General features: G+C 38.5%; 1 protein-coding gene across 4 annotated transcripts; it reads left to right on the top strand.

Moving 5' to 3' along the window:
- Positions 1-7,351: 7,351 nt before the first annotated feature.
- Positions 7,352-23,189, top strand: LOC129941297 (uncharacterized). 4 transcript variants are annotated; one of them, XM_056049890.1, is made up of 8 exons: positions 7,352-8,058; positions 20,227-20,291; positions 20,389-20,833; positions 20,906-21,062; positions 21,123-21,325; positions 21,389-22,071; positions 22,134-22,525; positions 22,597-23,189. In XM_056049890.1, the coding sequence occupies exons 1-8, from the start codon at positions 7,903-7,905 to the stop codon at positions 22,698-22,700; spliced, it is 2,205 nt and encodes a 734-aa protein (XP_055905865.1). In that variant the 5' UTR covers positions 7,352-7,902; the 3' UTR covers positions 22,701-23,189. The 4 variants fall into 4 exon arrangements, with proteins under 4 accessions (XP_055905865.1, XP_055905866.1, XP_055905867.1 ...); XM_056049891.1 differs by having other exon boundaries at positions 20,386-20,833; positions 22,137-22,525; XM_056049892.1 differs by having other exon boundaries at positions 20,386-20,833; positions 22,134-22,513.
- Positions 23,190-24,993: the final 1,804 nt, after the last annotated feature.

Raw genomic sequence — 24,993 nt, 5'->3', positions numbered from 1 at the left:
CTACCATTTGTATTATTTACAGAGCTTTTTGATTTTAACGAGTTTCTTCATTTTCTAATGGCATTTAAAGTTTAATGGCAAGTAAGGAAAATTTTCAAAATAAACGATGAACGTGAAATATTTTGATATCCATTGTTTAAAAAACCTTATGCAAAATTAATAAATAAGAATAAGTATGGAAATAAATGTCGATGACAGAATTTTTGATACTATAAATGTCAAAATTAACATTTGATAACCCTTTTCATTTTACAATCGGTGTGATAATGTCTTGAAATTATTAATAAACCGTTTGTAAACATGCCCTTAATCAACTTAACTTTTAGCAATTTACTGAATCCATATGAGAGTGGTCCAGTCAACAGCTGGAAATTCCAATTATTAGGCCCGTTTAAGCGTAACTGCTTTGTTTATTTTTACGAACTTTCACTTTTTAAATTAAATGGTCGTTTTTTTCTTTTAAAATAAAGGGCAATTACAAATTTTCTGGTTACCAAAACGAACGAAAAAGGTTTACAATTTTGGAGTCCTTTAGTAAATTGCTAAATATTTGATAAATAGAGATATTTACAAAATAAAACTTTGTAAATTTGTTATTAGCAGATCGATAAGCTCCTTTGTCTATCAACTCCTACTCTCACCTCCCCGTGGTGAACATCGGGTTCCTAGTACCTCAACTGGAAATTGGGTTCCAACCCCAGTGCAAGGTTGTTGGGAGCAGCAAACGAGGGAGGGGGCAGAGGTGTTTCTACTAAGGCACCTCTCCTTATTCAGACGGCTTAGGAGGAATTCCCGAGATGAAATCAACGGTGGCATCTACAGTTCTAGTAAGGTTAAACTACTAAGTAAACACCTTATAGGGCTTCTTCGAAGCCCAGGCCTATAAGGAGCAGTTTTATCCGGCTCTCTGTCCTTGGAGTCTACTAAGGATTTGGCCCTCTAGGTTGGGGGTTGTGTTGTCATGGTGGCTTCCCGACCACGTACAAAACACTTTAGTTTCGAAGCACCAACAAGCATCGGATACGGACGGATTCACTGTTGACAACCCATCCAAGAAGTGCGATGGGATGGACCGGGCAAACGCAAACTAAAAGACTGCGATATATACTGCGGCGACTGCTCCCGAGATCAAAGACAGCGTCTATTTGGGTGTGGATTTGTTGTTGGAACTAGATTCAGGCAAAAAGTCTTGAGTTTCAACGAACGCATCACAACAATCCGCATCAAGGCTAAATTCGCCAACATAAGCCTAATATGCGCGTATGCCCCAACAGAGGAGAAAGATGAAGACACCAAAGACATATTCTTCGAGCTCTTAAACAAGACATATGTGCCCTGGCTATGACATTAAAATTGTCTTAGAAGATTTTAATGCCAAGCTAGGAAGAGAAGATATCTTTGGTGGCATTATCGGGAGATACAGCCTGCACGACACCATATCCGACAACGGATTCAGGCTGATCGATTTCGCTGCGAAGCGAGTCGTTCTAATAGCTAGTACGCAATTCACACATCTCAATATTTTTTTTTTTTTTTTTTTTTTTTCAAATTCATTTTTATTTATTCAATCCTTAACCTATCTTAAAGCTAGACAAAAATTCATAAAACTAGCCTAATTATCCATAACTTACAACTAACTTAATGGTCCCATACGGACACTCTAAGCTAAACTATAACACTAATTACTAATGCCTTTCGGCCTTAAGATCTATTTTACTTCAATTTAAATTTTATTTGTTTTGTTTTTATTAGAAAATTTTGAAAAAACTAATATCAATAACCTTTTTTATTTATTTTTACTTACAAACTACTTAAAATAAGGTCCTTAAATAAAACTTAAAAACTAACTTAAACTACCTATTCTACCTATAAACTACTTAAAACTAGAACAACCACAGCAGCAAATCTAACTATCTAACATTTTTGTTTTTCATATTTCGTTGTCTTTTTTTTTTTTTTTTTTTTATTTTTATTTATTTTTTTTTTTAATGTTTTGTAATGTTTTTTTTTTTTTTTTTTATTTTTTTTTTTATTTTTTGGTTTTTTTTTTTTTTGTTTTTTTTTTAATTTTTTTTTTTTTTTCGTGCCACCATGCCTATTCTACTTAAAACTAAACCCTAAAACTATAAAACAAGTATGTAAGCCGGCCAAGGCTTAAAACCCCATCCCGACTACCCAATATCAAGTGCCGATTGAAGCCACCAAAACTGGTTCTCCTGCTTCACCCTATCAGTTCGGTCCCGTTCGGACACAGCCCTACTGAACCGAAGGAGCTCTGCTCCGCCTTGTGCCATGACGTCCCGATTGTACAGGAGTCGCCTATCCACGGTTCTTCGTCTGACGTGGTAGATTAACGGAACTGCCAATCTATCCTGTATCAGACCGCATCTATCTAAAAAGAGGAATGCCTCTGGGGGAATGAAGCCGCTCAAGCGTGCACTCTCAAAATACTCGTCGTTCGGATAGAACGCCCCGAAAATTAAATTGTTGGTCGAAGACATAGCTCTTGCAATGTGACCTCGAACGCGTTTTATCACGAAATTGTCAATTCTGTTGATTCGAGCCCCGTTGTACAGGACCTCGTTGGAATAATAATGCACATAAGAAGATTCGGCTGTTCGATATAAGCCGGTACAGCGTCGTAAACACTGCCGCTCGAACACCCGAAACTTTTCCATCTGAGAAGGGGCAACGTTGAACCACACAGGACAACCATAAACGATCATTGGCCGTATGAGGGCCATGTAGCAAATTACCTTCACTCTGGGGTCAAGCCGACTGCTAAAAAACAGCCGTTTCGTCAGAGCGAAGGCTCCTCTGGCCCTGGTCAGAGCAGCATTTATATGTCTGTCGAAATATAAATACTGATCTAACCAGATACCGAGGTACTTCACTACACTTTTGCTCGCCAATGGCTGCCCGTGAAGATCAACGATGACCATCTTGCGCCAATTCTTACACGTATCCCTCGTGGCCCTAGCCAACGGAGTCCGGAACAGAATTGTCTCTGACTTCTGGACATTTATTTTCAGTTTCCAGTCGTCGCAATATCGCTGAATCTTGTCGAAATCACGCTGCAAGAGAATTCTAATAACCTCAACCTTTCGGGCCGTTCTGTACGCAATTAGATCGTCGGCGTACGCAATTGCCTTTGTAAGACTACCTATCAGATCGCTGGTGTAAATGTTGAAGAGAATCGGCGAATTCACCGCTCCCTGTTGAAGACCATTTTTAATTGAGAACGTTGTGGTAGAAGTTACATTGCCACTTTTGACAACAAACTTTCTACCGTTAAGCATATCATAAAGTATATACAACAATGGCTTGCTAATGCCAAACCTGCTCAATTTTAGGTAAAGACCCTCTAACCATACGGTGTCAAAGGCCTTTTCCAAATCAACCAGGACAGCACCTGTGCATTGTTGTTTTGATTTATTCCATTGGATATCAGAAACGAGTTTAGACGCAGCATGAATTGTGTCATGACCCGCCTTGAACCCGAACTGTTTATCCGGAATTATTTTGTTGTCCGCAGCCCACTTAGTCAGAGCCCTATTAATGATCTTTTCGAAAACTTTGCTGATGCTCGGAAGAAGACTTATCGACCGAAGATTTGACGGGTTGGAGTTGTCCTTTCCCTTTTTCGGGAGACGATGAACCACAGCGGTCTTCCAATGCACTGGATAATATGCATTATTCAGTGCATTGTTGAAGAGTGTGGTGTAAATGTCAATTGCTTCCGTCGGTAAATGTCTTAGTACAACGTTGGATATACCATCGACACCTGCTGACTTTTTATTTTTTATTGAGTTGAAGATGAGCTACACATCTCAATATCTACAAGGGGACATGGAAATCTCCTAATCAATCAACCGTCAACCAGTTGCGCTCGGCGCACGACACTTCTCCAATATACAGGATATCCAAACTTTCCGAGGGGACAACATTGACTCGGACTACTACCTCGTTGTAGCCAAGGTACGGCTACGGATATCCCGGTGCAAGCCAAAACAAGGAAGTGCTATGAGAACATTCGACTTTAGACGGCTACAATCGCAAGAGACTGCCATGTCCTTTTCCGATCGAGTCTCTAGTAACCTCTTTAGGAGTTCTATGCTGCCTGCATTAAGCATATAAAACTAGTTGCAACATTGCCTTGCAGCCATCAGAGATGCCGCCTCTGAAGTGCTAGGTTTCATACGGCCACCACCCCTGGTTTGACGATCAATGCCGGCAAGCGCACCTAGCGAAACAACAGACCTACAAAACTGCGCTGCAAAGGAGGACCAGAGCTGCTCGCGAGCTCTACGAGCAGGAGAGGAGAGAGGAACACCGTTTTCTTAGATGAAAAAATAGAGAGCATGAGAAGCACGCGATCGAGGAGATAGAGGGATACCACAGCAGAAATGAGGTTCGTAAATTTTAACAAAAGGTAAAAGAAAATCTCCAAAGGGTACCAGCCACAAACCGAAGCCTGTACAGACGATCAGGGGAACATCGTAAGAGAACCATAGTCTATGTTGAGAATATGGAAAGGCCACTTCCCAAAATTATATAACGGTGATGATGAACCGAATTCTGCTGTTTGGAAGATAGAACCAATCAACCTAGGCGACGCAGATCAACAATTCCGCCTACCTGACCTCGACGAAGTGAAGATAGCTATATCTAAACTGAAGTCAAACAAAGCTACTGGAGCTGACGGCATGTCCGCCCCGGACTGTAGCGCCACCTTAAATAAGTAAGTAAGATCGATAAGCTTTGAAAGTTTCGTTAAGGATTGTTTGAAAATGAAACAAAAACAATAAATAATTTTCGTCTAGTGAAAAGTGAAACGATGAGAATTGGGGCATTCTCATCGTAGCCCAGTTTTGCCCAGATATTTTTAACAGTCTTTTTGATAATAATTTATTATAAAGGTCCTTCTAAGCCCTTTCATATTTATCAAATTGCTAACTAATAAATTGTTAAGCCCTTTACAATCAATCAATTAGGTCCGTTGAGAACTTACAGCTCTCAACCATTCCTGTGTGCGCGCTATGTTGTAGGGAATGGAGCAGACCTACAATTTTAAGCCAAATCCTGAAGTGAGAAAGCACTATTTATGACAAAAATTACTTTTGGAGGATTGTAAATTTCTCGCAAGAGGTAGTACGCGTAAGAAACATTATGGATTGCACAGGCAGCGATTAAACCAAAGAACTCTGGCATGGCAGTCCTATGCACTAAATATCATACCACGAGTACTACAACACTTAACTTGACATAAGGATGAACAAAACTAGAGTTGCCTACTTGTATCCTGGCCTTATGGAAATGCTGCCTGGCTTAAAGAGGTGGGCCTGCGGAATAATTTTTTTTTTTTGATAAATGAAAAAATATTAAATTAAATTATTATCTATCTAAAAGCATAATGTTGTCTTACTAAAAGTTGGCATAACCTAGGGTTGTCCGCGTTATTAATATTGGAAATTGTTTAATCGAAATTAATTAAGTTGAATCACCTTATTCTTTAAATTCTTACAGCCAGATTAAGAAAAAAAATGCTTAAATCACCTTTATTCCATCAGTTTACTAAACCAGTGAATAAGAGTTTAGCTGTGAGTTAAAATGTTCCATGAATCAAACCACAATGTTCGTGAAATAGTAAAATGACGTTTACAAGAAAATTACTCCTTATACTTGAAATTTCTACCAAATTCCGCATATACTTGGATTTTTTTCGGATGGGTTTTGACAGAAAATTGCGATAATCTGTAAACACACCTAGGAATTCTCTTGTTTACATGTTTCTGTCAAAATTATTTTAATGTTTCGATTTTTTGTATTGTGGCTATTTTCTTTCCAACTCTAAGGCCCTATTTAAGTCATCTTCAACAAGAGCAATAGGTTTCCTCATACTTTCCTTGGAAAACCTATTTTTTTTTCTGAAATCCTCCTCGCTTAGCATTTGCGCTAGATCATACCTTTCTTTTTGTACATACATATGTTTTTTTCTGTTGATTGATGGCTGATTGTGCAATAATTTCAACTGGTTTAAAAAATCAACATATCTAGCACACATTATCAAAAAAAAGTTAAATATTCACATATTTTTCTTATTTCAGAATAAATTTGACACATTTGGATCCTATGCTACCCGCCTTCTTCGGTGATTTAACTTAGTAAATTTGTAACATTTTGACCTTAGTCCATGGCATGGAATAAGACCTTACCCTGTCCCATTCCTCGTTTATTAAATAAGCTGTTTAAGTCCATAGATGTTGTAAATCGTTCCCATTTACAACGCAATATATCGCCTTTATTAAGTTCAGCTATATGTGCTTCTTAAAATGTTTATAAATGAGAAAATACGATTTATAAATGATTTTACGAAACGTTGCATGGATCCATAAAAAGCTATAAAAAGCTAAAGGTGTTCTGAGATCCTGTACAATTAATATTACTTTAATTTCTCTCAATATTTATACATTTATTTTTCTTGACATCCGACCAATAACTGTTTGTATAATGACATACGCGTTGCATAGCTATAATAACAGCTATAATTATGGAAACACACACCCAATTTATCTATTTATCTGCATAATGTAAGAAAGTAGTCAGAAGCAGATGTGTATTGAAATCCGAAAGTGGAAGAAAATTTCTTCCTATAAAAAACTATAAACTTTTGACAGTACAGTTTTGCCATAAGACTTTACAAAAGTGTAATGAAATAAATGAGAAAAAAAACTAGAAAATTGGAAGCTATTTTTTGACAATCAAAAATAATAGTTGCAAAAGAAAAAATATATATCCTTTAAATTCTTTATATAGTTAAAACTAATTTTAATCCGGAAAATATCTCACTAATGTGAGAAAATTAATTTAGCAACATTTAAAAATAAACAATGAATGTCAAAACTGATGCAGATGAAGATACTATAATAGAAATAAACATTTTCGAATTTCCTATAATTCTGAAATGAAAATCTTTTGCATTTTGGTCTTTTCTCTCCATCTTACATACATTAATTTGATATGTAGCATCCCTTTTGTTGAAGAAATCAAATGCAAATCAATGTAAATAAACCATAAAATTTATATTTCATCGATAGGATAGAACCTTGTCGAATAGTGAACATAATTTTGAAGTCCAAGTAATCTAATCTCTACAGTGCGAACTCGCCCTTAATATACAAAAATTCATTCAAAAGTGAACTAAAATTATCTTCAGTCAAAAATTGCACAACAAAAAAGAAATGAATTCCATTTTCCATATGAAAAATGACACATGATTGAAGAATTCATCCAATTCACCCCAATACAAATGAACACCAAAAAATAAATACACTCGAGAAAAACAACAACTGTGTACATTAGAAAAATAAAATATGGTCGTGAATTTTTCTTCCAAGTGAAATCCGTTCGTCATCGCACACGTTCGTAGTCCAATTTGGAAAAAAACCTGAAAATATTATTCAAAACTTCAACCAAAACATAATAATCATTCAATTAAATAAGAAAACAATAAAATTCCCTTAAAATATTCATCAAATTATAATCGACCCAACAAAATAGAAGAAGAAAACTTTTCTTCAAGTTGTGGAAAATTTCATTAAAAAACACAGGGTGGAGGAAAAAATAGATAAAACCAACAAGAAAAAAAGAAAAAAGAATAAGGAATGAGTGAGTGCGAGTGGAGAACAAAAAGCAGGCAATAATAAAGTAAAGACACAAAGAAAAAAGAAACGCGTATAAAAATACAAAAAGTTTTTTAAAAAAAATAAATAAGAGTGAAGACGACACAACAACGTCGACGGTGACGGTGTGACCAAGACAACCAGCAGAGCAGCACCAGAACAGCACCAGCAGCAGTGAGCAGTTCCCTGTGACAGTCACCAAAACGAGAAGCGAAATAATATGACAATCAAACCAGTTGGGAGTCAGAAGTCTGCTGATGGCGGAAAGAAAGACTCCCATGGTCATGTTCAGGTCGTCGTTGGAGGAGAGGCTCCAAATCAAAATGTCGTCCGCTCCACACATCGCAATGTCGTAATCGACAGCCATGCAGCACAGGTGAGTATGAATGTTGACGCTGACAACGACAACAACGACGACGATGTTGATGTTGATGTTGAGATATAGACTTGGAGAGAGAGTATTCAGTTCCACGAATTGCACATAGATAGCTCTAGCTTTAGGAATAGTCAATAGCGAATAGTGAATTGAATAGCATGTGCTTTGTGCTATTTTTTGTTGTGAATAGCTCGTCCGTGTGCAATGCTCACGGAGCTGAGGTTTAGGAGGCAGTTCAAATTCATCCAAATGATGTGCCTTGCTTGGGGGTGGAAGGTGTAAAAGCAGCTGCCTTAGGGATTTTGTTTATTTTTGTTTTTGTATTTCATTGAATCATCTTGTTGTGCAGTGGGGGCTGTTGTATGGTTGATAGTGTATAGTGTCTGTCGTCGCTGCGATGGTTGATGGCAAATGTTTCTGGATTTGGAATGGGAAGAGATGGGTGATGGGTGTGCGCGAAATGCAAAGGAATACTCACTACACATACGAAAGACAACAGCGAGCTAGGTTTTCCTCCTAACTGAATTTCATATATCTGCTGTTCGGTGTAGGATTTAAGCAAATGGAGGCCATTTGGTGTTGTGTTTTGTGTGATATAAGGAAATGGCGTATATGTGCTCGTCGTCGTGGTCGTGGTTCTTTTTGGTTCGATATTAATTGCATTGGAAAGGAGAGAGTGCTCCACTCCACTTGGCTCTACCAGCTACTGTAGTGTGACGTGGAGTGAGGTCATCTTTTGTTTAGCCTAAATAAAGGTAGGAAAACAAAGGTGAGAGTAGAGACCCCTTGCAGCCAGGTGTTTGGTGGTCTTTGATTTATCGAGTTTTCATTTTCACATTTCACGAAAAATGTATCTAATAAGTTAGGAGCGGCTATTAAGCATGTAGCTGCTTCTGTAGAAAATTTGATAATTTTCATTCTTGTTTAAAAATTGATTAGATAAAGTTCACCTCAAACTTCAATTCAGTTACAGAAAGATCAGGCTTTTACACATTTTTAACAGTCAATTTTATTTATCTAGTCCTAGTATAGGTACTAAGCCATTTACTTTCAAAACTAGACCATTTTTCGAGGAATTATTACATACTCTGAGGTTGGGAGAAAGTTGCAGTTTACGCTCCTTTGTATTGTTCCAGTCACATATAAACAATTAACTGCAGAAAATCTTCACTCAGTCTGAGTTAGCAGCTTAAAACTTTTACCAAAATTAAAGTATGTTGTTGGTAGGAATGAAGGATGCCTAATGGAACTCTTAAAAATGGAACTACAAAGATAACTTTGCAAGACAGTTCAGTTAAATGAAAAATAAATTAGTTGTTACAACAGTCCGTTGAGCCTAGTGGCTTGAAAAACTCAACTATTTTTGTGTGCATCATGTTAAGGATCAAGGGGACGTACAGTTTTTATGCCGTATCTGAATGGCTAATTTGAGGAAGCACTTTTTCATGGCAACAAATACTTTTTGAGTATTTTACGAATTTCCTATAATTCTTCAATTCCTTGCAAGAGCCATTACTCGTGAAAAAAGTTTTAGGTGGCACAGGAAGGGATTGAATCCAAGATTTAGTGTGAGAGTCACACTGAATAAGCATCACGAGTACTAAATACGATATTTCCCTACATTCTAAGATACTTAACACATCTTTACAATACAATATTAATGTTGAATGTTTTTCCATCAGGTTGGAAACAAGCAAAAATTATTCCAATTCCAAAAACCGAACGTGAGTTTCGACCAATTGCGATTTAACCATTTCTTTCCAAGGTTTTAGAGAGAATTATGAATGGTCAGATAAGGAATTACCTAACTGAGAACAATCTGCTTTGTGTTGACCAATCTGGCTTTGGTCCTAAGCACAGCTGCACCACATCAGACAAGCTGTTGATAGCTACAATGTCACCTTTTTAGTTCTCCTTGATTTTTCAAAGGCATTTGATAAGGTCAATCATAAAATACTGTTTAACAAATCAATTTAATTTTTCTACTTCTTCAGCAATTCTAGTTCATTCTTATCTGCATTTATGTTCTCAGGCAGTTATTGCAAACTCTTCTGCTTCAGAACTTTTTATGGTTAAAAGAGGGGTTCCGCAGGGTTCAATATTAGGACCACTATTCTTCTCTATGTACATCAATGATTTATCCTTATGTACGCAGAACTCTAAATTGGATATGTATGCTGACGATGTTCAAATAAGTAAAAGTTTTCCTTTAGGATTGGTTGAAAACGCTGCCGTTGAAGTCAACGAAGACCTTGCCAATATTTTTTCTTGATCAGAGAAAAATAGACTTTGTCTCAATCCAGTAAAATCAAAATGTTTGGTAATTTCAAGAAAAGCCATCGACACGTCTTATTTTCCCGTGATAATTTTAAATAATAAACAAATTGACTTACCGAATCTCACTAAATCGATAGGAGACCTTGAATCAAAGGTGAAAACCTTTGAAACTTCTATAAGTAAAGCTTTTAGAGTCTCTTGCCCAGTTAAATATAGCCGTAAAACCCTTCCTTCGTGGTGGAATGAAGAACTGTCGAGTCCTAGGAAAATGACGACGACAATTTTCAATATCTGCCACAAACATAAGTTTTACCAACCGTATAAAGACTCTTTTAAAATTTACAAGCAAGCCCTGTCATCAGCCAAAAGACAAGGCTGGAGAGGATACTGTCAATCAATCGAAGACATAAAGGACTCCGCAAGGCTCAGCAAAGTTTTATCGAAGGAACATTGTAATCCTTCATTTCTAAAAAAGCCTGATGGAACCTGGACAGCCTCTCCAGCCGAATCTCTTGAGCTACTGATGAAGATGCACTTTCCGGGTTGCGAGAGTGATAACCCCGAATCGCTTGAAACCACAGAGCTAAACGTAGCTCATGTGGAGCAAGTGAATTCCGTTACAACCAGAGAAAATATTTTGTGGGCCATCAATACTTTTTTTCTATATAAATACCCAGGCATGCATGGCATACTGCCAGTTATGCTTCAAAAGTTGCATGATGTGGCAGCTCCATGGCTGGAACAAATTTGTCAAAGGATGTCTCCTTCTCGAACATGTGCTCATGTCGTGGAGACAGGTCAAAGTAGTTGTTATCCTGAAAGTGGGTAGGCGAGGTCACGAATCCGTGAAGGATTTCAGATAAATAAGCTTAACATCTTTTGTGCTTAAAACCTTGGAGCGCATTCTTGATTACCATATTAGAGAAATCCTAGTTGGACGACCTCTCGAAAGCTCTCAGCATGCTTATCTTAAGGGCAAATCTACGGAGACTGCCCTCCATGAGGTAATGCGTACTGTAGAACAAACAATCCATTATAAAGAATTTACTCTTGCCACCTTCCTAGACATAGAAGGTGCTTTTAACAACGTCCTTACAGAATCCATAGAAGAATCGCTCGTTAAGTTCGGTGTAGAAGACTTCATTCGAGAATGGATTATTTCCATGCTCATTGATAGGAAGATTCGAGCCTCTCTAGGCAATACAATCGCAACAAAACACGTGAGTAGGGGAACACCCCAGGGTAATGTTCTTTCGCCTCTTCTATGGCTTCTGGTCATGGATACAATTCTCGTTAAATTAGAGAGATGTGGAGTGAAGGCGGTAGCCTATGCGGATGATTAGGTGCTATTGGTGTCAGGAAAGTACACCTCTGTGATTAGTGAAATCACGGAGTCAGCTTTGAAGAAAATTAACAACTGGGCCACTAGTTGTGGACTAGGAGTTAACCAAAGTAAAACTGAACTGTTGCTCTTTACCACCAAAACTAAAGTACCGCCCTTCACGCTACCTCGACTCAACGGTCAAATCCTATCATTGTCTTCCAGTGCAAAATATTTGTGAGTTATACTCGACCCTAAACTAAACTGGCAACTAAATATTGAAGTACGGGTTAAGAAGCCCTGTGTTGTCTTCTAGGCCTGCCTACTTTCGGCAAAAAGTGGGGACTTCAGTCGAAGATGATTTTATGGACGTACACAGCCGTAGTACGCCCCATCTTAAAATATGGTTCGATTGCTCTTAGCAAAGCCTATAACATCAATAAGCTAAAAAAGGTTCGGAGAACAGCTTGCGTGGGCACCACAGGGGCCATGCGTACTTGCCCAACGGACGCCTTAAACGTTATTTTGGATCTTCTACCAATCGCCCTTTTTATTAAATACATAGTTTCCACCAGCGCTATTAGGCTGAAGGAATCAAACAGCTGGTTTTCAAAACCTTTTGGTCACAGCAACACTACGAAATTAATTTCCTCAGATATTATCTCGCTAGACACTGACTACTGCACTCCTACTTTGAACCTTAGTAAGGGTTTTAAGGTTATTTTCCCATCGAGAGAAAATTGGGAGGATAACATCGTGTCGATAGTTTTCGACACAACCATCTTTACTGACGGCTCAAAGATAGAGTGCGGAGTTGGTTCTGCGATCTTTTCTGAGTCCCTAAATGTAGCCAAATCCTTCAGGCTTTCTGACTTTGCAAGCGTTTTTCAGGCTGAACCGCTGGCAATAAGGGAGGAATGTAAGATACTTAAACAAAGCCCAAACCAAAACCGAAATGCGGCTATCTTTACAGACAGTCAGGCAGCTGTCAAAGCCATTAACTCGGCCATATCCTCATCTAAATTGGTCCAGCAATGTCGCGATGAGCTTGCGAACCTGAATATTAACCTCGGTGTCACCCTGATCTGGGTTCCGGGCCATAGTGGTATCGTGGGAAATGAACGGGCTGACGAGCTAGCCATGCAAGGATCGGCCCTTCATAGCTCACTTGCGGAAATGGTTAACATTCATCTTTGTGCTATGAAGGGTAAAATCTATTCTATCTACCAAACTGAATCAAACCGCATTATATCTGGGAACATGTGGCCCACCTGTAACAAAACCCGTACAATCGATCTTCTATGCAGGCCAAGGCAAGACATAGCCAGGATTGTTGCGGTTTGTACCGGAAATTGGCCTACAGGAGTTCATGCAGAGAAGTTGGGTATCTCTTACAACACCTTTTGCCGTAGCTGTAGTGACCAAAGAGAAAGTGAAACCATTATCCATTTCCTCTGCAAATGTCCTGCTTTGGCAAACACCAGAATGAAATGCTTTGGAAAAGCATTCTTTCAAGAACTCGATGAGCTATCTGAGACAAAGATTAGAGACCTAATCATTTTTCTCAATGAGACAAAATGGCTCTAACATAATCGCTATGAAGCTTCTCTATCAATCTATCCCTTTCAATTAAAGGTCAAACGAGTTTTTGGTATCAAAACGGCGCACTACAGCGCTAATTGAATCTCAGGCTAGGTTGCCTTGAGATCGCCATTTCTACCTACCTACCTACCTAAACAAATTGAGTTTGTCGATTTAGCCAAAAACTTAGGTTTAATGTTTACAAAAACGCTTTCTTGGAATTACCACATAAGATTGACAATAGGTCGTGTTTACAGAGGCCTTCGTCTACTTTGGACAAATCATAAAATAACATATTTCAAAACTCGTATGATACTGGCTAAAACATTGCTCGTGGCTATAATGCTCTACTGCTGTAAAATTTTTCGTAATTGTGATCATGAGCACAAGCGCAAACTTAATGTTGCTTACAGCAGTATTGCCAGATACATTTTTGGATTAAAAAGATACGATCGAGTTTCTAATTTCTCAAGGTCTATCTATGGCCTTACTCTTGAAAACCTTTTCAAGTTTAGATCACTTGTATTGCTAAATAATGTTATACAAACGCGTCAACCACCTTACCTTTATGATAGGATACGTTATTCACATTCTACTAGAACATTAAATATTGTACCCATACGTTACACGTTCTTAGTATCAGAACGCCAATTTTTAGTGATCGCAAAATCAATTTCTTGTGTCCTGGCCTTAATACAAAACGAAATCTTAACAACGAAGTTAAATATAACGTTTGATTAAATGAACGAAGCATCTATGCTTCTTTTAAGGTTTCGTTTGGAGTCGATGAAAAACTTCATTCGTCCAATTGATATCCAAGATAGGCGAATGGCCTTCCCATCAATTTGTCGACCGATCGCACTTATGTTTCTTTTTTTCGAGATCTTGGAAACGTCGATTAATTAACAGATCGAAAAATATCGCGAAGACCAAAGACTTCCTAATCCACCGAACAGTAGTTAAAATCCTTACATTATCTTGGAAATATTAAGATTTATTGCACTCGATATTTCAAAAGCAATTGATAGAGTCTGGCATCAGGAACTCTTATCGAAAATGTGTGCCTCAGGTTTTGGAGAAACCCTCCTTCGTTGGATTAGAAATTACCTCCCGGTGCTTTCAAAAAAATCAGTTTTGGAGGAGTTTAAGTCGGACATCCAAAAAATAAATTTTGGTGTGCCCCAGGGCTCTGTTCGTTGTCCGACAATCATTCTCGTTTTACCTAATGAGCTCCTGTCTGAAATGATCCATCTGATCCATTAAACCGCTTTACTAACGAGCCTTTTACTTACTTACTTACTGAAGGTGGCGCTACAGTCCGGGGTGGACCTAGCTGTCTCCAGTTTGGCACGCCAAGTTGGTTGAGGTCTTCAGCCACCTTAGTGCGCCACCTGAGTCGCGGTCTTTCTCTACTGCACCGTCCCTCGGGATTGGATTCGAAGACTGGAGCGTTGATGTCCATTCGCTCTACATGATGTCCATTCGCTCTACATGACCTAGCCATCTAAGCCGTTGGACTTTAATTCTGTTAACTAGGTCAGTGTCGCTGTACAGCCCGTACAATTCGTCGTTATATCTTCTCCTCCATTCTCCATCTATGCATACGTGACCAAAAACTTATAGATTATAGATGGTAGTTTTAGATGCTCGATAGAGGACTTTACTTCTCGATTGCCTTCTAAGTCCAAAGAAGCACCGATTTGCAAGAGTTATTCTTAGTTTGATTTCAGCGCCGGTGTCGTTGTCTGTGTTAATAGCGGTGCCTAGATATACAAAGTCCTTAACTACCTCGAATTTATAGCTGTCCATGTTGACACTTTGTCCAAGATGTCGTTGTTTAATGTCTTTTTTCGATGGTCTTGCCCTCATTGACCACTAAACCCATCTTCTTCGCTTTCGTCGCAATGCTCAAAAACGCTCCACTGACATCACGCTTTGATCTTCCAATTATGTCAATATCATCTGCGTATTCGATTAATTGGATGGACCTTTGGAAGATTGTGCCTCTAGTGTTGACGGTTGAGTTTTGCACAATTCTTTCCAGAACGATGTTGAAGAAGTCGCATGACAGTGCATCGCCTTATCTAAAACCTTTTTTGACATCAAATGCATCCGTAAGATCTTTTCCGACCTTGATAGAGCAGCGTGCATTCTCCATCGTCTTTCTGCACAAACGGATAAGTTTGACAGGGATGCCAAAACTAGACATTGCTCGGTAGAGCTCTTCCCTATAGATGCGGCTTTAAAATCGATAAAGAGATGGTGGGTATCGATTTGAAGCTCCTGGGTTTTTTCCAAGATCTGCCGTAGTGTGAATATTTGGTCGATAGTGGACTTTCCTGGTCTGAAGCCACACTGATAAGGACCAATCAGGTTGTTGACGAACGGCTTCAGCCGTTCACATAATACGGCAGAGAGGATCTTATATGCAATGTTAAGGAGGATGATGCCTCTGTAGTTGCGCAGTTACGAGGATCTCCTTTTTTATGTTCCGAGCAAACTATGCTAAGATTCCACTCAACGGGTAGGGCATGCTTTCTTCCGACCATATTTTGCAGATGAGTTGGTGCATGCTCCGTACCAAGTCATCGCTTGCTGCTTTGAATAGTTCGGCAGCAATGCCGTCAGCTCCAGCAGCTTTGTTTGACTTAAGTTTAGATATAGCTTTCTTCACTTCGTCAAGGTCGGGTAGGCGGAATTGTTGATCTGCGTCGCTGAGGTTGAGTGGTTCTATCTCCTTTACAGCGGAATTCGGTTCGTCATCGCCGTTATATAATTTGGAGAAGTGATCTTTCCATATTCTCAGCAACGACTGCGGTTCTACTACGATGTTCCCCTTATCGTCTTTACAGGCTTCGGTTCGTGGCTGGTACCCTTGGGAGGTTTTTTTTACCTTTTGGTAAAATTTACGAACCCATTCCTGTTGTGACATCCCTCTATCTCCTAGATCGTTCGCTTCTCATGCTCTCTTTTTTCCATCTAAGAAGCCGATGTTCCTCTGTCCTTTTCTGCTCGTAGAGCTCGCGAGCAGCTCTAGTCCTTTTGTGCAGCGCCGTTTTGTATGCTTCTTGTTTGTAGCCGTCTAACGTCGAATCTTCTCACACTACTTCCTTGTTTTGGCTTGGATCGGGATATCCGTAGCCGTACCTTGGCTACAACAAGGTATTGGTCCGAGTCAATGTTGGCCTCTCGGAATGTTCGGATATCCTGGATACTGGAGAAGTGTCGTGCGTCGATCGCAATGTGGTCAATCTGGTTGACGGTGGTCTGCACGTGCACGTGCTACACGTGGTCTGGTAAGGGACCTAACATTTCACGTACATATCCGAAGTTCGTTGTCCTTATTTCGTTTGCGTGGGTTGTCAACAGTGAATCCGTCCGTATCCGAGGCTTGTTGGTGCTTCGAAACTGAAGGTATTTTTTACGTGACCAGGAAGTCACCCCGACGGCACAACCCCCAACCTGGAGGGACAGATCCTTAGTATAACTCCAGGCCTGGGCTCCAAATATGTCGAAGAAGCCTTATAAGGTGTTCACTAAGTAGTTCAACCTTACTGGAACTGTAGACGCCACCGTTGATTCCATCTCGAGAATTCGTCCGCTGCCGCCTGGATAAGGAGAGGTGCCTTAGTGGAAACACCTCTCCCCCTCTCTCGTTTGCTGCCCCAAACAACTTTCCACTGGGGTTGGAACCCAATCTCCAGTTGAGGTACTAGGCACCCGATGTTCACCGCGGGGAGGTGAGAGTAGGAGTTGAGAGACAGAGATGGGTTTTAAGAAAAACCTGTGGACGCTTGTGTCCTCTTGAATGCACATGTCTACCATTTGAACATCTATAAATACCCTTAACATGTTTAAAGTTTAAACACAGTCAGCTTTAGGTAAATAGCGAAGGATTAAAGAGGAGATACCGATGCAAATTGGTCTTTAAAGTTTTGAATATCAAAATGATAGGGAAAAACAGAGCTGGGTAAAGCATTCCACATTCTCGATGTGCGGTTAAAAAAAGAATCTCTATACTTGACAGTACGTCCGAAATTGAGCTCAAAGTTAAACTGATGTGCATTCCTAGAAGTACGAGTATTACGGCTGAATTGGTTTATTAATATATCGGTAGAACAACGAAAGGCATGAAGCATTGCGGCGGTTTTCGAGTAGTGTAATTGTTTCGGTTATATCATTTCCGAAGCTTTTTTTGGATTCTGTCCAAAGTGCTTAATCTTGTTTTAAGGCACCTGCCCAAATATTAAGTTTTTAAAATTGTGTTTGGTTAAGAAAGTCTCCAAAAGTTTAAGCTTTGAGACTTAAGTTTGGGGATATGGGCTTAAAAAACCAAATTGGAGTTCCGCGAACTAAGGAGCCCAAAAATAGCACTTAACGACCCCATCATTAGTTTTTTTAAATTTTGTTTGGTTTAGAAAGTCTCCAAAAACTTCAACTTTGCGAGTCATTTTAGGGGGTAAGGGGTGGAGATACTAATTTGGAGTTTCGCTAACTTAGGAGCCCAAAAATAGCCCTAAATTCCCTCATCATCAGTTTTTTGAAATTATGAACCTAAAGGTGTGGTGTTTCCAGCTTGACGTCAAGCTGGGAACACCACAAGTTTGAGGGGGAAGGAATTTTTGAACCAAGTCGGGATTAGAGCACTAAATTAGCCCAAAAAGAGCCCTAAATCACCCCATCATTAGAATTTCGAAATTCGATTGTGGTGTTTCCAGCTTTACGGACCTTAATTTAAGACTTATATACGTTCAAAGCTTGAGTATAACTCCCATCTCTGGGCTGCTACTCCTACAACCTACCTTTGTCTCTTGAACAGTAATAATCGTAGAGCAATCAGATTGATTGGTGATGACCGTCTTAAAATCATTATGCACTTTGTTCTAACCAATGAAGCTCTAGAAATTGCGTTCCTCTCCTCTAGTAATTCAAACGTAATAGTCGCAATAACATAGATTTGTTCTTTAGCCGTACCATGTGTACGCCCTACCACAGTCTGTCTTTCCTAGTCATTCCAATATTCAGGAATTCAAAACCAATTTTACATCTCCTTTCAAACGCTCAGTGCTTTTGCTAATGCTCATGTCTTGACAAAAAATCAGATACCTTTACTTGGCTTGAATCTTGGGAGATCATTATCCTACATGTTCTTATTAGGTTATTTGGTAAACCAAATTTTCATAAAGACTCATAATTGTCAATACATTATTGCCTTGAAATCACTTCACGGGAATGAACTTTGCTACATCCTTTTTTTTAAACTTAACTTTCAATTTACTGCCAGCAAAATAAATCGTACTGAACTAAAAAACACAATCTCAGCATAACAATTCAGCGGTAAGGTACAAAAGCACAATCTGGCATTTCAGGAACAGTTTTTCTTATCCTAACCGTAACCATGTCTTGTCTTTAAAAAAAAATTCCAGTGGTGCTGCAGACCTGTGTGAAACGTCTCCATCAGGCTCGGTCCCTAGCTAGATGTGTCCGGTATCGCACTCCAAGTTGGGCGAGGTAACTTTCCATTTGTGAACGCCACCTGATCCGCGGGTTTGGATTCGAACACTTTCCGGGCCGAAGCATTTTTTTCATGCGCTCTATGTGGCCCAGCCATCTCAGTCATTAGATTTCTGGCTAAGTCTACGTCGCTGTATAGCACGTAAAGCTTGTCATTCCATCTTCTCCCCCATGTCCCTTAGATGCATACGAGACCGTAGATCACACGAAGAACTTTTATCTCGAAACGACCCAAGGTGCTTTTATCAGCTTTTGTCGCAGTCCATGCTTCTGCGCCGTGTAGCAGGGCGGTGATGATACTTTTGTGGCTCGAGAGGGGGCTTTGCTACTCAATTGCTTTCTTGGCCCAAACAAACAGAGGTAAGAAAGAGTAATTTTTCGTTTGGTCTCAGCGCTGGTGTTGTTTTCTGGGTCCATAGCGGAGACAAAGTCCTTAACTACCTCAAAGTTATGTTGTCGATCAATACGTAATGACCGAGACGTCGGTATTGTAGGTCCTTTCTTGATGACAGTGTGTAATTTCTTTTATTCTCACTAACCACTAAACCCATTGTTGCTGCCTCTGTATCAATACTCTCAAAAGCCCTATTTACATCACGCTGAGTTCTTCCGAGTATGTCAATGTCATCAGCATATTCTGGTGATTGGACAGAATTTTAAAAGAGAGTGCCTTTAATGTGAGGAGTCTGCACTATCCTTTCAAGGAAGATGTTAAAGAAATCACATGACAGCTTGCCTAAGGCCTTTTTTGGCATCTAAAGCTTCGGTTAAGTTGTTTCCAACTTTTAGGGAGCACCGCGAATTCTCCATGGTCTTCCCGCACAAGCGGACGAGTTTGATGGTATCATATGCGCCCTTGAAATCGATGAAAAGCTGGTGGGTGTGGATTGGATGTTCTCAGGTTTTTCCAAGATCTGTCAAAATGTGAATATTTGATCGACTGTTGACTTTCCTCTGCTCCATAACCACACTGATAAGGTTCTATCAGGTTGTTGACGATGGGCTTAAGGAGATCATATAATACGGCAGAGAAGATTTTGTAAGCGATGTTAAGTAGACTGATGCCTCTATAGTTGGTGCAGTTTAGAGGGTCTTCTTTTTCAGAATCGGGCAAACAGTACTGAAGTTCCTTTTATCAGGTAGGCTTTCTTCCGACTAAATCTTACAGATAAGTTGTTGCATGCTCTTAACCAAATTATATCCAGCTGCTTTAAAAATCTCCACATTCAAACCATCTGCTCGAGCGGCTTTGTTAGAATTCAGTTTAGATAAGCAATCTTTATTTCGTCTAAGTCGAGCAGATCCTAAGCATTGTCTGCGGTTGTACTATGATGTTTGCACTCTCGTCCTGCAGTCTTCGATTTCGCATCACCTTTTCCTTAAACTTTCGAACATCATTTCTGTCCCTGAATCTCTCGACATCAACTTTAATTTTGAAATGTGAAAAGTAAAACCTATTGTTTGTACCTTCACAGAGTCCACAACGTCGTGGAGATGTTTACGAAGAGATTTCTCGTCACCGTCGTAGTCCCCACAAAAGGTAATTGTTCCTCATATCCACCACATATTCCTCCTATTGAATTGCTCATCTTATAAGCATATGTTTTTTTTTCAATTCCATTCCATTATCCAAGCAGTGGACGCCCCAAACGCGAACACCACAAACGTGAAAAGAACACATCAACAGTTCAGAAATGCATTAGTCCCCATCGTCAGACGTGTGTCCCAGTTCTAAGTAATAAGCCGCCAATTGAGCAGCAACAGTCCCCATTATCAACGTCACCATGCCAAGCACAAGATTCAGTTGATGACATCACAACTGCCAGTCTAATAAAAGCCGTAGAAGAAGCCTATTCCGGTTATAACAGTGGCGATGAGCATTTACGCAACAAGGAAGACATCATAACTCCCGACGAATGGCGATTGCGCGATGAGCAATTCGATAAACTTATGTCCGAGCAGGGATTCATTGTGCAGAATATCGAAGAAGACGGAGCTTGTTTGTTTAGAGCCATTTCTCTGCAAATCTATGGCGATGAGGAAATGCACGATCAGATTCGTCAACAGACAATGGATTATCTTGTAAGTTCAAAGTTCAAAAAATTAAGAACGTCAAATTGAATTTACTTTTGATTTGTTTTGTTTTAATTTTAGTACAAAAACCGCGAGTACTATTCGCAATTTGTCACTGAGGACATCAACAGTTATATCAAGCGCAAACGTAAAAAGGATTCCCATGGCAATCACATCGAGATCCAACTAATGTCGGAGCTTTATAATCGCCCAATTGAATTGTATTGCTATAAGTCGAGTGAGTATTTTGATGCCTTGTGTTATTTTAACCGCCAATTAAAATAAAACACACTTTTAGTGCCGATTAACATCTTCAATTCTGAGCAACAGAACAATGGCTATCCTCCCTTGAGACTGGCATACATGCGAGGATCTCATTACAATGCAATTATCGATCCTTTCAATGCCACTGTAGGTGTTGGACTTGGGTTAGCCGGCTATAAGCCAGAGTTGCAGACAAAAGACGCAATGGTTTTGAGTGAACAACTCGAGATTGAACAGGTAAGTTTCTGTTATCGCAGAGTTTCTAGAATCTATAAAGATCTCTTATGATTTCAATGTTAGACAATGTTTGAGGATAAATTGAAGACAACCGATTGGGAGGCCACAAATGAGGCAATCGAAGAGCAAATCGCTCGGGAATCCTATCTGCAATGGTGTCGCGAGAATATGCAGCAAAAGGTGAGTGGTGGTGAGTTAGAAACTACAACCAGCAGCAACTACGCCAGTGGTAGTGGAGGAGCAGCTAATACAACTGCTGCTGCCACAACCACAGCGACAGTAACTTCTGCAGAAGCCGCCGCCATCGCGTCGCCCTCAAAGTACCATCAACACCGATTGAGGAGCTCCACATGCACCGTAACCAATGAAAATCTCAATTCTTCGACATCGTCAACCTCCTCCGTGGGGTCAGTGCCGCCTGTGCCGGCTCCGTCTCCCGCCTCGGCTGAAACCTCAACAACAATCACGCCGGCTGCGTTGTCTGCTTTGAATGTTGGCAATTTGTCGCCGAAGTCTTTGACTGCATTTGCGCAGAGCTTGCGGAAGGATTCGGAACTGTGCTTTGACAGTGATGACACGGATATGAGCAGTACCAGTTCCATTGATCATCCCTCAGGCGAGAAGGGCGCCAATCGTGGAAAGAAGTCAAAGAATCGTGGGGCAAATTCTAGACTTAGTAAAAGACGGCGTCGAGAGGTTGCTGGCGGCAGTGGCAGCGCCGGAACTGAATTAGGAGAAGAGAAAGAGTAAGTAAAAACAAGTTAAAGACATTTTAAGTGAACAAAATTTCGAGCAAATATTATTTCAGCAGTGATGAGAGTGAAAAGATCACAACACCCAAGCAACAAAAAGCCACAAAATTCTGTGATTCTGAGACGAAAAAACTTTCACGCCCCACAACTCCAATAACATGCTCGCTCTTCTTCACCGAAAGCACCACAAACAATCAACAGCAGATCTCTGACGAGAAGCCTGCTACCTCCTCCCCAATACCATCGTCCTCTTCGACTTCCTGCTCCTCATCGCCTGGCACATCAAAGCAAGTTTCCCATAGAGATGCCACCTTCTTTTCATCATCTCCACCTCCCACATCGGCATTGCCATTGGCAACAGCATCAGCATCGACACCACAGAAACCTGTGTCGTCATTTTACCAATCTTTGTTGGAATCCTCCTACGTTGCTGATGGTACGTCAGATGGTACTTATATTCATTCCCATTTATCTCGACCTCTTTCTAATTTTGTTTGTGTCTGACTTTTTCGTTAACAGGATTTGCACAGCTGTCAGAAAGTGAAATGCTCCAACAGGCAATTCAGCTCTCTACACAGGAATACTTGGAGGATCAGAAACGAAAAGGCGGGCTTTTACTCTAAGTTTAGTTCGTAACTAAATTAAAAATCAGAAATAACTTTTTAAAAATATCTATAAATATGTTTAACCATTCTATTTTCTACCAACAAAAAAACAAAAAAACTCTCCAATCTCCAATCAAAACAAAAAAACACCCTCACAAGAATGAATTTCTCATTCACTCTCTCTCGCTCTTTTATTGTAGAACAAAAATATTTCAAAAAAAGAAAAGAATAAAATACAAATTGCAATGTAAATTGAGCTTAATTGAAGTAAACAAAAGTAATTATATATAAATAGGTATAAAATATATCAAAGTATTAACCATTTAAGTGGAAATTATTATAATAAATAAATAAAAAAAATAAAAATACCACAAGAACACAATTTCTAGGTTCATCGAGGAAAATTATGAAACAAAACTTGATTAACCTTTTTTTTTCTTTTATCGAGCGATATTAAATATTTTTACTTATTTTGTTTCTAAAATTTATTATTGGTTAAACATGAAAGAACAAAAAAAACAAAATCAATTGTTGCTTGTTATATTTTCTGCTTATTCTTCTTCTATTTTCGCTTTACACGTATGTTATGAACTTTTCTTCGTTTTTTAATCATTTATTATTGTTTATTTTCTTTTGCAATATTTTATTTTTCTATTGTTAAAGGTTTATATAAAAAAAAAACAAAAAAAAACAAACACCGTTTTAGTTTTATGGTGAATTATTAAAGTTAATATAGTTATAGTTGCATTAGTTGCATTAAAATAAACAAAAAAGAACATAAATAAGAATATTAAAATAGAGATGCAGGAAATAGAATGAAAAACAGACAAAAAATAAAATAAACCTATGTATGTAATTATTATTATTAATATTATAAAATTAACCAATATATTATATTATAGCATTCATAGAGCCGAGCGTTATTTTAAATGCACTAAATGGCTTTTAATGAAAAATTTTAAGAAAAAAACAAAACAAAACAAACCCAGAAAACAATGATGTATGTATTTTAATTAAATAACTTCTAATTGTATTTTATTAATTTTTTTTTGCTGAAGAAATAAATTTAAATTGAATATATTAGAACTGAGTTTTATATTTACAAAAAAATTGTTTTCAAATCCTCAACAAAATATTCACCCCCGGGCCTGATTATGGGATTCGCGGCGAATCGTTTTGGAAGCGAGTTTTTCATTTTTCCAGTTTTCAATTATTGCTTTCGGCTTTATCGTTTTGAATTCGAGCATTTAACGAATTCGAAGGAATTTGATAGCCGACAGATTTTTTGCGGATTCACAGGCGAAAGTGTTTATTATTTATTCACTTTTCGATTTCGTGGATTCTTTCTTGATTGTTATTATATACAAATGTGAGTTAGCTTTATTTTAATTTTTTTATAATTTATCCATTCATTCATTCACTTGGACACCTGTAATCTTTAGGATTCCTGGGATATCTCAAATTCCTCCCTTTCAGAATAAATATACACAATAATTGATTCTATTTTTAACTTCCCATAGGAAGTTATTGTAATGGGTCCGATTTGTCAAATTGAAAATTTTTACATTTCTCGACGTTTCAAGGTCCCTAGAGTCGAAATAAAAGATTTTTAGAAAGATGTCTGTGCGTGCGTGTGTACGTACGTTTGTACGTCCGTACGTTCGCGACGGTTTTTTCGTCGTCCATAGCTCAAGAACCAGAAGAGATATCGACTTCAAATAAATTTTGTTATACAGATAAAAAGGCAGAAAGATGCAGAAAGGGCTCTCAAGAATATTGCGTGGGTGGTTTTTTTTACTATAGCAGTTTGAAAAAAAGGTGAAAATGTTGGTTAACCCTAAATATCTTACGAAATAAAAACGATAGAGACTTGAATTAAATTTTATATAATATATTGTAACATGATACTAAACAGGTATATTTTTTGAAAAAAATCAATATAACGGTTTTTTTTAAAAATCAATAAAACTGAAAAAAAAAAATTGTCACCTCCAAAATTTTACGACTGAAATATAATTTCATCTCTAAAACAATTTTGTGCAACGAAGAATAATGTTTTTGACATCTGATAAAATTATGAGTAAAATCTAATTGACAGTTTTTTTATAAAAAATAAAAATCTAAAAAAAAACATTACTCAAAGTTGGTAAAAATTGAATATCGATTCAAATATCTTTTCAAAAACTTGAAATTTAGGCTTCAAACTTATTTTATCTTATAAGAAATATTGTTTTCAACATTTTGAAGAATGTTGAGAAAATCGAATTGACAGTTTTTTTTACAAAAAATAAAAACCTAAAAAAAAATTTAT

This window comes from Eupeodes corollae, chromosome 1 (assembly GCF_945859685.1).
Source record: "Eupeodes corollae chromosome 1, idEupCoro1.1, whole genome shotgun sequence".
Classification (NCBI taxonomy): Eukaryota; Metazoa; Arthropoda; class Insecta; order Diptera; family Syrphidae; genus Eupeodes; species Eupeodes corollae.
Note: the sequence above shows the minus strand (reverse complement) of the source record. Positions and strands in the feature narration are given on the sequence as shown.